The sequence below is a fragment of the Crocodylus siamensis genome, chromosome 4 (assembly GCF_052110815.1).
Source record: "Crocodylus siamensis isolate JL-2025a chromosome 4, ASM5211081v1, whole genome shotgun sequence".
Classification (NCBI taxonomy): Eukaryota; Metazoa; Chordata; order Crocodylia; family Crocodylidae; genus Crocodylus; species Crocodylus siamensis.
The window spans coordinates 230416190-230429169 of record NC_143398.1 but is presented as its reverse complement, the minus strand read 5'-3'; the positions used below and the strand labels follow the sequence as shown (position 1 = coordinate 230429169).

At 43.9% G+C, this 12980-nt stretch overlaps 1 protein-coding gene across 8 annotated transcripts in view; it reads left to right on the top strand.

The window, feature by feature from the left end:
* R3HDM1 (R3H domain containing 1) overlaps positions 1–12980 on the top strand; it is a 109300-nt gene that overhangs the window by 84678 nt on the left and 11642 nt on the right. For all 8 annotated transcript variants that reach the window (XM_090045864.1, XM_090045861.1, XM_090045858.1 and 5 more), the window contains 3 exons: positions 3211–3314; positions 11134–11303; positions 11537–11687. In XM_090045864.1, coding sequence (XP_089901990.1) covers positions 3211–3314; positions 11134–11303; positions 11537–11687 — 425 coding nt within the window. The remainder of the gene's footprint in view (positions 1–3210; positions 3315–11133; positions 11304–11536; positions 11688–12980) is intronic.

The following is a 12980-nucleotide window of genomic DNA, read 5'->3' as shown; positions in this document are numbered from 1 at the left end:
CTTTCCAAAATGTTGTGTATAGAATGCAGAGTTGAAAATTCCCTTTTGCTGGTACTATAGATGTGTGAAAACTGAGTATAGCAATTAGATTTGTATTTATCATTATCGTGAGCGTAGTAATGTGGTTCAAGATGCAGTTTTCCATATTACTGAAAAATGGTACTAAGTAGAACTTAGTTTACAGTACCATACTTTCTTACAGACCACAGCCTTCCCCTCCCTCCCGCCCCCCAAAATAAGACCTGCATCATGTTTTTGGAAGACAGGATATAGGGGGAAAGATTTTTCCAGAGTCGTGGCTCACTGTGTGACATGGACTAAGTCCTTCTGAAAACAATGTCCAGGAAGTGCAGCATCCCAGGAGATGGTCTAAGTGAGGCAGCAGGGACTTCCTTGTATAGCAGGACCCAGCAACAAGGCAAGGCTCCAGACCCTTTCAAGGACAACATGCAAGGCCATTACTCCTTTGCTGTAAATAGTTCTTTATATAAATTCCTGTAAATAATAAAATGTTGTTTCCAAGCCACAAGCCCCATCAAGATATTACCGTCTGCGTGTAGATTTCATTGAGCTAGCTCAGTTGCTGCTTCTGGCACAAGCTAGCTGCTACAGTGCCAACATCCAGTGTGCCTGTAGCTACTCCAAGTCTCTTAGCCGTTGGGAGAGGATTAACACTGAACTCTGCCCCTTTTGCTTGGTGGGCTACACAGAAGCAGAGACATTCTACCACAGCATCTCCATGCTTCTAGTCCAGCAAGGAAAAATCAGTTTCCTGCATAAGATGCGTACCCCGGTTTTGAAGGACTTATTTTCATAGATTTCATAGACATTAGGGCTGGAAGGGACCTCAGAAGATCATCAAGTCCAGCCCCCTGTCTCAGGGGCAGGAAGTCAGCTGGGGCCATAGGATCCCAGCAAGGTAAACATCCAGATTTCTTTTGAAGGCATTCAAAGAAATTTTGGAGAAACAGATGCATATGGTGTGCAACCAAATACGGTATTGTCTGTGTATCTACCAGTTTTCTCCGCTTTAGAACCTGAATGCATACTAATGGCAACCTGAGAGCAATACAACCTTCACAAGAATATCTGTTCTTTTTAAAAGACTGCAAGTAGTGATGTTAATCTTACTCTGAAATTTCCAATGACATTCTAGTATTCACTGCTCGTGGTACAATCTTTCTTAGAGATCCCAAGTAGTTCCAGTATATTATATTATTTGTCAGTAGTCTGTGGTGTTTCATTATCATACTTTTTATTTTTTAACATAGACATCTGTATAAGTAGATCACACCAGTTGTAAAATGTGCTTGCATATTATGGCCCTAGGCATTTTGAGTTCAAAATACAAGTATAATATACAGCTTTATATCATGGTTTATGATGCTTTTTTTCCCACTCCAGGTCATTTAACATGCTCTTCTTTTATCTAGGAATACTTGTTGCTGTTACTGATGGTCATTAATTGTTTCCAAGCTCATACACAAGTAATATTTAATGTAAATATTCAAATGAAATTATATAAAAACAGAACACTTTTTACATAATAGGTGAAGCAGAATATAACTACAGCATAGTTTACTGTTAGGTATCTTAGGACTGACCTTACTTTTCACATCCCTATTTCTCTTCCAGCAAAAGAGATTGGTAGTATTCATTGTATAAGCAAAATGCCATGACTAAAGGTCCAACCTCATGGGAATAATTGGAAAAGTAAATTCATGCAAGTGAGATCCTCTGTACAACCAACAGTCCTTTCAGGGAAAAAATTCCTGGTCATGAAGTGTTACAACTTAGATTTTTCAGGGAAGTGTTAGGGTAAAGACATCTATGCAACAAAAGATATTCACAGTATTTCAGCCCTATACTGACCTCTGTATTTACTTTCATTATTCATAGTATCTATTCAAGCTAGAGGCCTTTTATTTGCATCTAAAATGTTGAGGGATCATGTCCTCCTGGCTTCTACATTTATTTTTGTTTAAATTAACCCTTTACTTTAAAACTTCCTGCACTGGGAGCCTGGTATAGTTTATCTTTTCAGGTTGCACAGATTTTCCATTTACACTTTCTTGATTCTACCAAGTTTTGTCACTAACATTTCAAAATTATTCTTATATGTTTGCAAGACTTTACATTATTGCAAAATTCACAAGTGAAAATTTTTACCCTGTAGTATTCTGAGGGCCTGTCTATTCCTAACCGTATAAACCATACCCCAACCACACACACAATGTGATTTCCCAATCACCCCCAACACCTTTTAAATAGTTTTATCAACCCCTAAGGTTGATACCATTTATATGGTTTAGAAGTGTCTTAAAAGCTGTATAGAATCATAGAGCAGTAGGGCTGAAAGGGACTTCTAGAGGTCATCTAGTCCAAACTCCTTGCAAGAGGCAAGATCAGCCCTATTCAGATCATCCCATACAAGTGCATTGTTTAACCTCCTCGCAAAACTACATAGTCAACCCAGGCACAACACAAGACATAGCCTAACCTGCCACGAGTAAAGCAGAGGAACTACAGTGGCCAGCATTCTGCTGCTACAAGCATTGTTAAAATACCCTTGAGAGATCCCAGAAAGAGGATCTCTCTGACCCCAGTCACAGAAGAAAGCTAAACCACCTACAGTCTACAGTAGTCTGACCAGAGGTGAAATTCCTTCCTGACCCCAGATGTGGCAATCAGTCTGAGCTTGAAGGGCAAAACCTTCTATCCAGGAACCACGGGGTTTAAGTCCTGGAAGGGAAAAGGTAAATCAGTATAGCGCTTCTTCGCAGTAAACTTTGGTTAATCTGCAACTCCAAAAAGAATGCAAATAATGACTAATTATCAGGTAGTGACTCAGATGGCCATTAAATCATAATAGGAAATTTAGCCCAAAGGCAAATTAATTCTGCAAAGCTAACCAAGTAAACTCTGTACCAATGTAACTGCATCTATGCTAGACTAGCAAAAGTGGCAAAGTTTTCTGGGGTAGGCAGGTCATAAGTTCTGAGGTGCAGTTTCTTCTTTGTTCTTTTGTCTTTTTAAAAAAAAGGCGATGCTCCATAAAAATTAAAAGGAATTCTGAAGAAGGAATTGTTACAGGAATCGTATCTGCAGCATGTGTAGCTAATTCAAGTTAAAGTTTGAAATTATAAATGTGTGTGCGCGTGCTTTAAATGCTCATGTGTATCTCTTTTTTATTATTTATTTTTCCTGCAGTTCATCAGTAGGATATTTGCAGCCTCCAGGATCAGAGCAGTTACAGTTTCCTAGAACATCTTCCCCTTGCAACTCCCAGCAGCTTCAAGGACAACAGTGTGCAGGTGTGGGAAGATAATCTTTGGTGGTTGGGAAACATAAACAGAATTGCCTTTGTTGAATGGCCAAGAAAAGTTCTAGCCATTATTATGTTGTGTAATTTGATACATGCTGCTGAAGGGTATGTTTTAGGATTAATTACTATGTTAGCTTAATAGAAATCATTTTAATTCTAGCATTTAATGCATTTCAGTTACCCTGAGGGGTTAGCCTGACTTCTTACTTTTCTGCTTCACGTCATAGAAAGTTTGCAGATTGTTTCATTAAAGTATAATGATTTATGCTAAAATACACTACTTGAATATATGCTTCTCAGAATTGAGACCAGTTAAAAGCTGCAGGCAGAAACTAAATTCTGAGTGAAAAGATTTGTTTGAAAGACAATAAATTTACTAGAATATTTCTCCTTACTCATCATTTGTAACTTGCATTGCATTAATGTTGAGAACTTCCGTGCAGCTCCAGGTGTTTAATTTTCTGAAACCTTGACAGGATGTAAAGCTTTCAGTAGCCTAGATTCTGCATATATTTTGAGAAGTAATGCAGCTTAAAATTACGTTGTGAATCTCTTTAAAAGGATCATCCTGCAGAGATGATTGGACTGCCCTCTCTTGAGACCTGAGCTTGCACCTGATCTAACATAGTGTAGATTTCATCAGCTGAACCAGGAGTAGCGCTGAGTAGCTTTGAAGAGATAGTCCTGGAAAGGTAGTAGAAATAGCAGGTATTCTCTGGGCTGTAGGCAGGAGTAAAGTAAACCTCTGGACTAGAGTGCAAAGACAATTAACCCCTCACATTTTTTTGTCTGATAGGCTTATTTATTGTTTTCATTTTCATAGTTCATATCATCATTTGAGTCAGCAGCCACCACCTGATTCACTATTGCTGCATTTATCATAGTCAGACCTATAACAGTCTTTCCCTTCTGCAGTGTGGTGTGTAGTGTCTCCACCTTTATCATGTCAGAATTCACCTGCTGATTTTTCAATCATGCAGCCAATAGAAGGGATACTTCCTTAGGGTTTTTATATAAGCTGCTCTGTCCAAAGAAATACAGTAAATTATTACATTGTTCTGTCTCTTAGCCAAGAACTTGGCTGGAATCTAGTGCGTTTTTTCTAGCTGAGGTATACTTGCTGATTCGTTCATTCCGTGTTATATCAATCCACTGACATAAAATGAAAACATGAAATTCTAAACTGTATAACAAGTCAAGTTCATAGGCAGGTGCCTCAGCAGATAAGAATGTGACTTAATGGAGCCACCTGTTTAATGTCATAGATGTCATAGGCATTAGGGCTGGAAGGGACCTCATAAGATTGTTGGGTCCAGGCCACTGCCCCGGGGCAGAAAGTCAGCTGGGGTCAAAGGATCCCAGCAAGATAAACATCCAAATGCTTCTTAAAGGAGTCTAGTGTAGGTGCTTGCACCATCTCTTGTGGGGAGCGGGGGGCGGAATCTGTTCCAGGTCTTGGGGGCTCAGACAGTAAAGAAGCATTTCCTTATCTCCAGGCTAAAACAGTCTTGCAGCAGTCTGTGACTGTTGGACCTTGTCATGCCCTGAGGTGCTCTGGTGAGCAGGCATTCCTCGAGATCCTGATGCACACCCCTTATGTACTTATAGGCTGCCAGGTCACCCCTGAGCCTGCACTTCCCCAGGCTGAAGAGTCCCATAGCTTGCAGCGTCTCTTCATAAGACCTGTTCTCATGCCCTCTGATCATGTGCGTGGATCTCCTCTGGACACCCTCAAGCTTGTCCACATCCTTCCTAAATTATGGAGCCCAAAATTGGATGCAGTACTGCAGCTGTGGCCTCACCAAGGCTGAGTAGAGCGGGAGGATAACATCCTGGGTCTTGCTTGAGACGCATCGATAGATACAAGCTAGAGTTTTGTTCACTTTGCCAGCTGCAGTATTGCATTGGTGGCTCATCTTGTGGTCAATTTAACTTTAAATACACTTCAATATTTGATTCTAACAAAATGGCATATGTGTGAAGGCACTGAAATAAATAGTAAACTCTATAGGTGATTGTAATAGCAGTGACAGAGCTTTTCAGTCCAACATGTTTTTACAAATGTTGACTGATATCCTAAGAGTTTGATGCAATTAAACACTTAGCAACTTCAGTCTTTACTGAAAACAGTAGGACTGTTCATGAAATTCAAAGCCTTTAGGGTTAGGACCTAGTATGTTATGCAGCAGTGCTACAATCAAGTTAGTGGTGCTCTTATTTTATTAACCAGTGAACTTGATACATTGGGGAAAATCACTTAACTCCTAAGCCAAGTTTATAAATATCTTTTCTTCCTGTGACCATACCAATAGATCGCACTTCTCCCTGTTAGAGACCTTAATTGCCCTGTAACTAGGTTTCATATTAATAATTTATTTTGTTAGATCATTTCCGTGCCCCACATATTATTGGGCTTACTGATGAAGAGGAAGGGGTTACTTTCAGTATGGTGGCAAGATGGCAGACATTTTAGCAGCACGTTGTTTTTAGTTCCTCGGCAGTATTTTTTTCTTTCTGTTTGAAGCTTGGCTGTCTGTGATTCTTGAAGAGTGAGTCACTTCAGAATGCCTAAAAATAAACCAGACAGTCTAATGAGTCACTAATGTGTTTTCCCACTCTGGCTAGACAATAATCCGTCCTGACCATTTTGGTTTAATGCCACTGGGAGTCGTGGATTAGAGCTATCAAACAGAATTTAAAAAAGAAAAAATTGAGAGAACTGGGAGAAAAGGGGGCAATTCAGGCAATAGTGACATTCAGGGACAAGCATTTACATGCAACTCAAAGAGTCTACTTCAGAGATGACAGACAGGGTATTCTCAGCAGTCTAAAGGGAGTATGAGGAGACAAGGAGCTGGGAGCATCTTCTCGGAAATGAATTATATCGGACTGGGCTTGAATCCCTTCAACTGCTTTGAAAGACAATCTTGGTTTTCCTCCTGATGTATCATAAATGATAATAAAGGTTCTGCAACCCAACTTACGTTTGTTCAGGGATAATAAATTGGAATGGACTTAAAAAATATGTTGCACAACATGAAATAAAATCCAGCTTTTCCCTCTCAATGGTGGGAGAGGGCTAACAGGAATAGAAAAAAGCAAGTAGTTTGTTATCAAAATTAGCAGATAGGCCTGAGCTCCACACACAGCACATCATCACTTCGTATATTTTCAAATGGTGAAACTGTTTAGAAATACCGTCTGGAGTAACTTTAATTTTTTTTAAAGTGTTGTTATTTTGTCCTTCCAAGATATGAACAACTGGGGGTGGGTGGGTGTTTGGCAAATATTAAAAAAAAATAAATAAATAAAAATCAAACAGCTTTAATGTAAAAATCATACCTAGACTGCATGGTCATGATCTGTAATTCAGATGTTTAATTGGCACACTTTGAAGATGAAAGGCCTTATTCATTTTTGGCTTTGCCACTTCAGAATGGTATTAGTCGCACATATCCAGTGAAACCTACCACCATGCTGTGTCGTGCCATACATACATGTCTTCTTCGTATATTTAGTTGCATATTTAGATAAATTATGTCAGAAATGTTTATTTTCTTCTGTGTAATAAAAAAAAAAAAAAAAGTTTTGCTCCAGATCAAAAGGCCATAGGGATCAGCCTCCAGATCATGCTGTCTCTTATTTGGTAGTATGATCTGGAAGTTAAAGGAATAAATCAAATGAAGAGTTCTGATTTTTTTTGTTTGTTTGTTCATTTGTTCATGTGCTGTCATTAACTCCATTAGTGACCCTGGCAAATTCTTCTAATTACACTGTTCTTCTGTCTCCCTTTCTGTAAAATGTGGAAATGTGGATAGTGCTTCCCTGGTACTGTAAGTGCCTTTGGATCCTAGGATGGAAGGAAACGTGTTTAAATTATTACTGGTTTTTATTTATTTTGATGTGCCGCTTTTAAGGATTTTATAACACTTCATGTAGTAAAATTTTTATAGCATAGTACAGAAAAGAAACATAGGTTAGGGTCCATGAGGGGTCATTGGAGTCCCCTTTTGTTAATTATTTGTTTAGGAGAGGAGCAAAACCACTGCTTTTTTTTAACAGAAACCTGTAAAGATTTTAATAACTTTGAAATATAAAAATGCAAGTGTTCAGTGTCTAAAATATGCTGAAAGATCCAAATAGTAAAACAGTATATGGTAGAAAATGTGAACTGTAGTCAGCCCTGCCCTTCCTAAAGATGGACATTTATTAAAATTGTGACACTTGTGAACCCATTAGCTTTATCTTTTTTTTTTTTTTTTAATGATGTGAATAGTTTAGGTCAGGAACAGGCAAAATGCGGCCTGCAGCTTGGACTTGGCACACCAGGCCATTCTATCCTGGGGAAGCTGGTGGCAGAACTAAGCCCTGGTAGCAAATCTGCACCTCCCTCCCCAATCCAAGCCAGAAGCCTCTGCCTAGCAGGGACTTCTGTGGCAGGGGCTTCTGGCCTGGGGCTGTTCCTGCCTCCCCGCACCTAGGGAAATACAGATAAGGGGGAGGGAGCCAAGGAAGGACTGTGGATGATCGACCCAGTCCTCAGGGCCAGGCCTGACTGGCTCTTTGAGTCCCAGTGATGCAGCTGGGAACCACATGTTGCTGGAGCTGCCAATGCATGGGTGAGCAGGGGAGGAGTGGGGATATGGCTGCGGCAGTTTGGGGGAAGGGGCAGTGAGCAAGCACGGACTGCAGCAGCAGCTGGGCAGGAGTGTGGAGCCCCGTGCTCGTGCTGCCCTGCTCTTGGCCCTACCGGCACTGGCCCTGGGACACCAGTGCAGGCCCTGCACTCTCGTCCGGCTGCCTCTGGCTCCTGCACACCCGCTCACTCCCAGTCCACCTCACCCCAGCCCCATGGTACAGGCAGGGCCCAGGCTGAGCAGCAGTGGCGCTGGGCAAACTGCTTATGGGAGAAAAGTGGCCCCTCCTACTGCTGGCACTTCCTGGTGCAGCTCCCTGGAGCCCACACAGGGCTGTCCTGCATCTCCACCATGTCACCACTGCCTCTGGGCTGCCCCATGGAGCAGTGGTGGCAGTGGAGAGCAGGCACGGACAACCCTGTGTGGGCTCTGAGCAGCTGCACCAGGGAAGGGGGCTGCTTTTCTTCCATGCTGAGCAGCAGTTTGACTTGCACCGCTGCTGCTCAGCCTGGGCCCCACGCCGGCTTCAGGTTCACACGTTGTTGCTGAGCTACAGCAGCAGCTGGACAGAAACTGCTGCTTGGCATGGGGAAAGCACCTCCCCCACCCCAGTGGTGCCAGGCAGCTTTAGCTATGTCCGCCCGGAGCTCATTCCTCACTAGGCTGCGGTTCAGCTCCTTCACTGCTGTTGTGAGCTGCCTTGTGGCAGCTCCACACAGCCACTGCTGCTGCACTGGGCAGCACAGAGACAGCAGTGAAGGAGCTGCACCACAGCCTTGTGTGGCGCGGGCTCCAGGAGGATGCAGCTAAAACTACCTGGTGGCGGCAAGAGAGGGGGCTGCTTTCCTCTGTGCTGAGCAGCAGTTTCTGCCTAGGAGCACAGGGTCTGGGCTGGCAGGGGCTGTTTAGAGCTGGGCTGCGCTGCTCAAGCAGGAAGAGGAGGAGCAAGCCTGGCTCCGTAGACCCCTGCCAGCCTGGACCCTGCGCTCCTGCCACCCCGCTCTGGGCCTTGTCAGCACTGGCCCTGGTGCACTGGTGCAGCCCCCACGCTCCCACCCAGCTGTTGTTGCGCTCTGTGCTCCCGCTTGCTGCTCCTTCCCCCTGCCTGCTGCAACCATTTCCCCACTCCCCCTCTTGCTTGCCCGCCAGTGGCTCTGGTACCACTTGATGCCCGGCTGCATCACTGGGACTGCAGAAGCAGCTGGGATGTGGTGCTAGAATGGTTAAGGGGCTGGGGGATGCAGAAGTGGCAGGAGAAGGACAGTGACGGCAAACAGGGAAGTGGCTGTGAACGGGAGAATGGGGCCCACGCCAGTGCCCCAGGGCCAGGAGCAGCAGAAGCGTGGAGCCCAGGCTTGCAGGAATGCTGGCGGGGGCTCTGTCCGCCGCAGGGTGGGGGTGGGTTTTGGGTAAACCCTCCCCCTCCACCCAAGTCACAACCCTCCCCAGCCACCCTTTCCCCACAGACTCACAGCCCCCTGCAAAATCCACATCCCCCACACAGCCACACCCCCATGCCTATTCACCACCCACCAAAAACTACACAGACACCCACACCCCACATACCCACAAACCTATACCCACCCTCCCACAATATACAAGAGTTAAGACTTCATTTTAAGCTATTATACTATCACCTTTATGTACACTACACAAATGCATGTAAATCAGGACAAAAATATTTTTTGAAATGAGATTAATTAATGTTGTAGTACTTTTTAGAATATAATTTGGTATTTTTCTGTTTCGGAGAAGGCAAACCCTGTTGCTGAAAGCACTTCCAGGGGTCAAGGCATGGGTGACTGGTGCCTCCTTAGTTGGGGGGTGGGGGGAGGGGCACGTGCCCCCACTGCAAACAGTCCCACTGACTGGAAGGGGGGGTTCCCTGCAGGTGATCCTGTGGTCTGGGGGTGTGGGAAGATCCCCGTGGGCAATCCTGCGGTCCCAGAGGGGGTCCCTTGCAGGCAATCTTGTGCTCGCTGCAGCCACTTCCAGGAGTGGCTGCAGCCCAGCCACTTCTGGGAGCAAGCGCCAGCCGATTGCTGCAGCCGCTCCCAGAAGCAGCCGCAGTCACTCCCAAAAGCAGCTGCAGCGAGCACGGTGATCAACTGGTGCTTGCAGGGGGGGGCACTGGCGTTCCCGCCTGTCGCCCCTGCCCATTGCCTAAGTGTCAAGCATGGCTGTCAGGGGGTGCACCAGAGCTCTCAGGGGGTGCATGTGCACCCCCTACATGTTGCCACTGGGCCAAAGGGAGGGACTTCTGGTGGTGGGGGTTAGGGGTCAGGACTTCTGATCCCAAGATGGTGACCAGGGGCCAGGGCACCCATCAAGGGGTGGGCTATCCATGTGGCCCTCGATGACTTGCCAGAACTCAGTAAGTGGCCCTCCGCCCAAAATAATTCCCCGTTCCTGGTCAGATAGCTTACTGATTGCCATTTCTAATATCGAAGAAGACAGGCCATTATTTACCCTTTCTGGCCTGTATTCCACCATAACTGGGCAGAACCCAAACAGCGTTTCCAGACCTTCCTTTTCTGCGTGGCACCAGCATCCTTTCAACCCCTCCTGTGTGGGCCTGGTGACAGACCAGCCAGGGGGCAAGTTTCTTTCTCAGCAAGCCTTTGTTTGGAGAGTTGCTTTTGAAAACCAAGACAAAGTTAAACTACTTTCCTCAAGGAGATTTTTTGAAAAGGATGGTGACAGTTTTGATCACCCCAGGCCATGTAAACTTGCCTCTCATTTTTCTTGTAGCTGCCCCCACAGGAACATGGGGACATCATTTTTCATACTTTGCCCATAGAAATAAACCTGACCCTATCTGTGAATGAAGGTAAAGTATAGTAGATTTAGTGCATTTTCAACTATTGTGCTATAGAACAATTTGGTTTAAGAAAGGTTTTAATATTTGATACTAAGTTTTTCAATAGCTTAACCTGTCTTTCTGAATCCTGGTAATTTATTTTTCAGCGATCTAAAAAGATTTGATCTGTTAATGGAAGTAAAATATTCCACAGAATATAAATTCCCATGCATCTAGAAACCAACAGTTTACTCTCTCGTGGGTTCTGCATGTTGACCGCTTTCTTATTTGTTTTTTCAATTTTGACACAATAAAGCTGTGGCTAGAGGAGCTACTCTTTAACAAGATCCTTCACTTTTCTTGTATTGCAGCGGTAGCACCCCCACCAGGTGGAGGAGTAGTAATGATGCAGCTAAATATACCTAACAATCCCCAGCCCCGACCCCACTCACCTCCGCAGTGGAAGCAGAATAAATATTATTGTGACCATCAAAGGGGACAGAAATCTACAGAGTTTAGCACTTTAGACAGTGCTGCACAGGTATGGATTTTTTTCCCCTCGGGAGAATTTGTCATGAATCTTGTATCTAAAAAGAAAGGAATCAGTTTTGGGGAGGAACAAAAACCTATTTCAGCAGTGCTCACAAACAGTTATATTACATTTATTGTTTCCTGACTTAAATATTGTAAATGTCATGTAGTATATTCAGGTAAATATATTTAAAACACTTGCGAGAGCCAAATACACTTACTTATGTATAACATTTATTCCAGTTACAGCATAGTCCTCAACTAGGTAGTCCTGTCACCTCACCAGCCCAATCACCAGCACCAGCTCAGCTATCAAATCTGAAAAACATCCGTCCCACGTTAACACCTCTTTCTATTGTGCCCCAGTTTTCTAGACCTTTTGTCCCTGGACCAGGTAAGGCTTTCACTGTATAACTCATAAAGATGTATTCAGTTTTTCCAGATGATCATGTATAAATATTTTGTTTTATGGGAGCAAGTTATGGTCAACTAAAAAGTGATCATTTTTTGGCTAGTGTGTTCAAAAACTGTATTCCTTGAATGTCATAAGAATTAATACTACCCTTTGGCACCCAAGTCCCTCCCCTTGCCTCAAAAGAACAAACTATCTTTCAGCAGTGCAGAATTTAAAATTGAAATAGTTTTGTGTAATTTTAATTAAATTTATTTTAAGTTTTGAACTGAAAATAGACATTTAAATATCAAATAAAAGTAGGCTTATGGTACTAATGGTAGCATTAGAAAAGATCATCTAGTCCTACATGCCCATGTACTGCAGTTGATGGGTTTGATGTGGTCAATAAACAAGGTGGATCTTAATCCTACAATTCTGCTTTCTGCTAAACTCTTTATTCTCGATTCTTCCTTTATTGATTACAATGTAAGTAGTAGTTTGATCGCTAGATTAAATCTTTGTAACACAATGAGACTATGGCCTCTGCATTATAACAGTAGTCCTGCTACTTGCAAAGTATGACATTTGATGTACAGCTATGAGAGTGATATCCCATTATTGTATTTGTCTGGCTACAGAGAGCGAGCCATGCTATCCCTCTCTGATGACCCCTGTCCTAGCGCAATAATAGAGCTAGGTACAAAGGATGGCCAACACTCTGACCTGGCTGCTCTTCTCCTCTTGCCATATTGCCTTCAACCTTCCACCGAGGTTAGTCTTACCTTGGTCCTAGGGAAGCTCTTCGAGAAAATTATCCAGGAGCACATCTGTGAGGGACCAGCAGGGCCGTGTATGGTTAGGAGCAACCACCGTGGGTTGATCAGAGGCAGGTCCTGTCAGACCAACCTGGTGGCCTTCTATGATCAGGTCACTAAATCCTTGGACACAGGCGTTGCGGTGGACATAGTCTTTCTGGACTTCAGAAAAGCCTTCGACACTGTCTCTCACCCCATTCTCATTAAAAAATTAGGCGACTGTGGTATCGATCCCTATGCGGTCAGATGGGTCACCAATTTGCTGGAGGGCCATACCCAGAGAGTGGTGGGGGACGGGTCTTTTCCAACCTGGAAGGATGTGGGCAGTGGGGTTCCCCAGGGCTTGGTCCTCAGGCCTACGCTATTCAATATCTTCATCAGTGACTTGGACAAGGGGCTGAATAGCACCTTGTTCGAATTCACAGATGACACTAAGATATAGAGGGAGGTGGGTACGCTAGAGGGGAGGGACAATCAG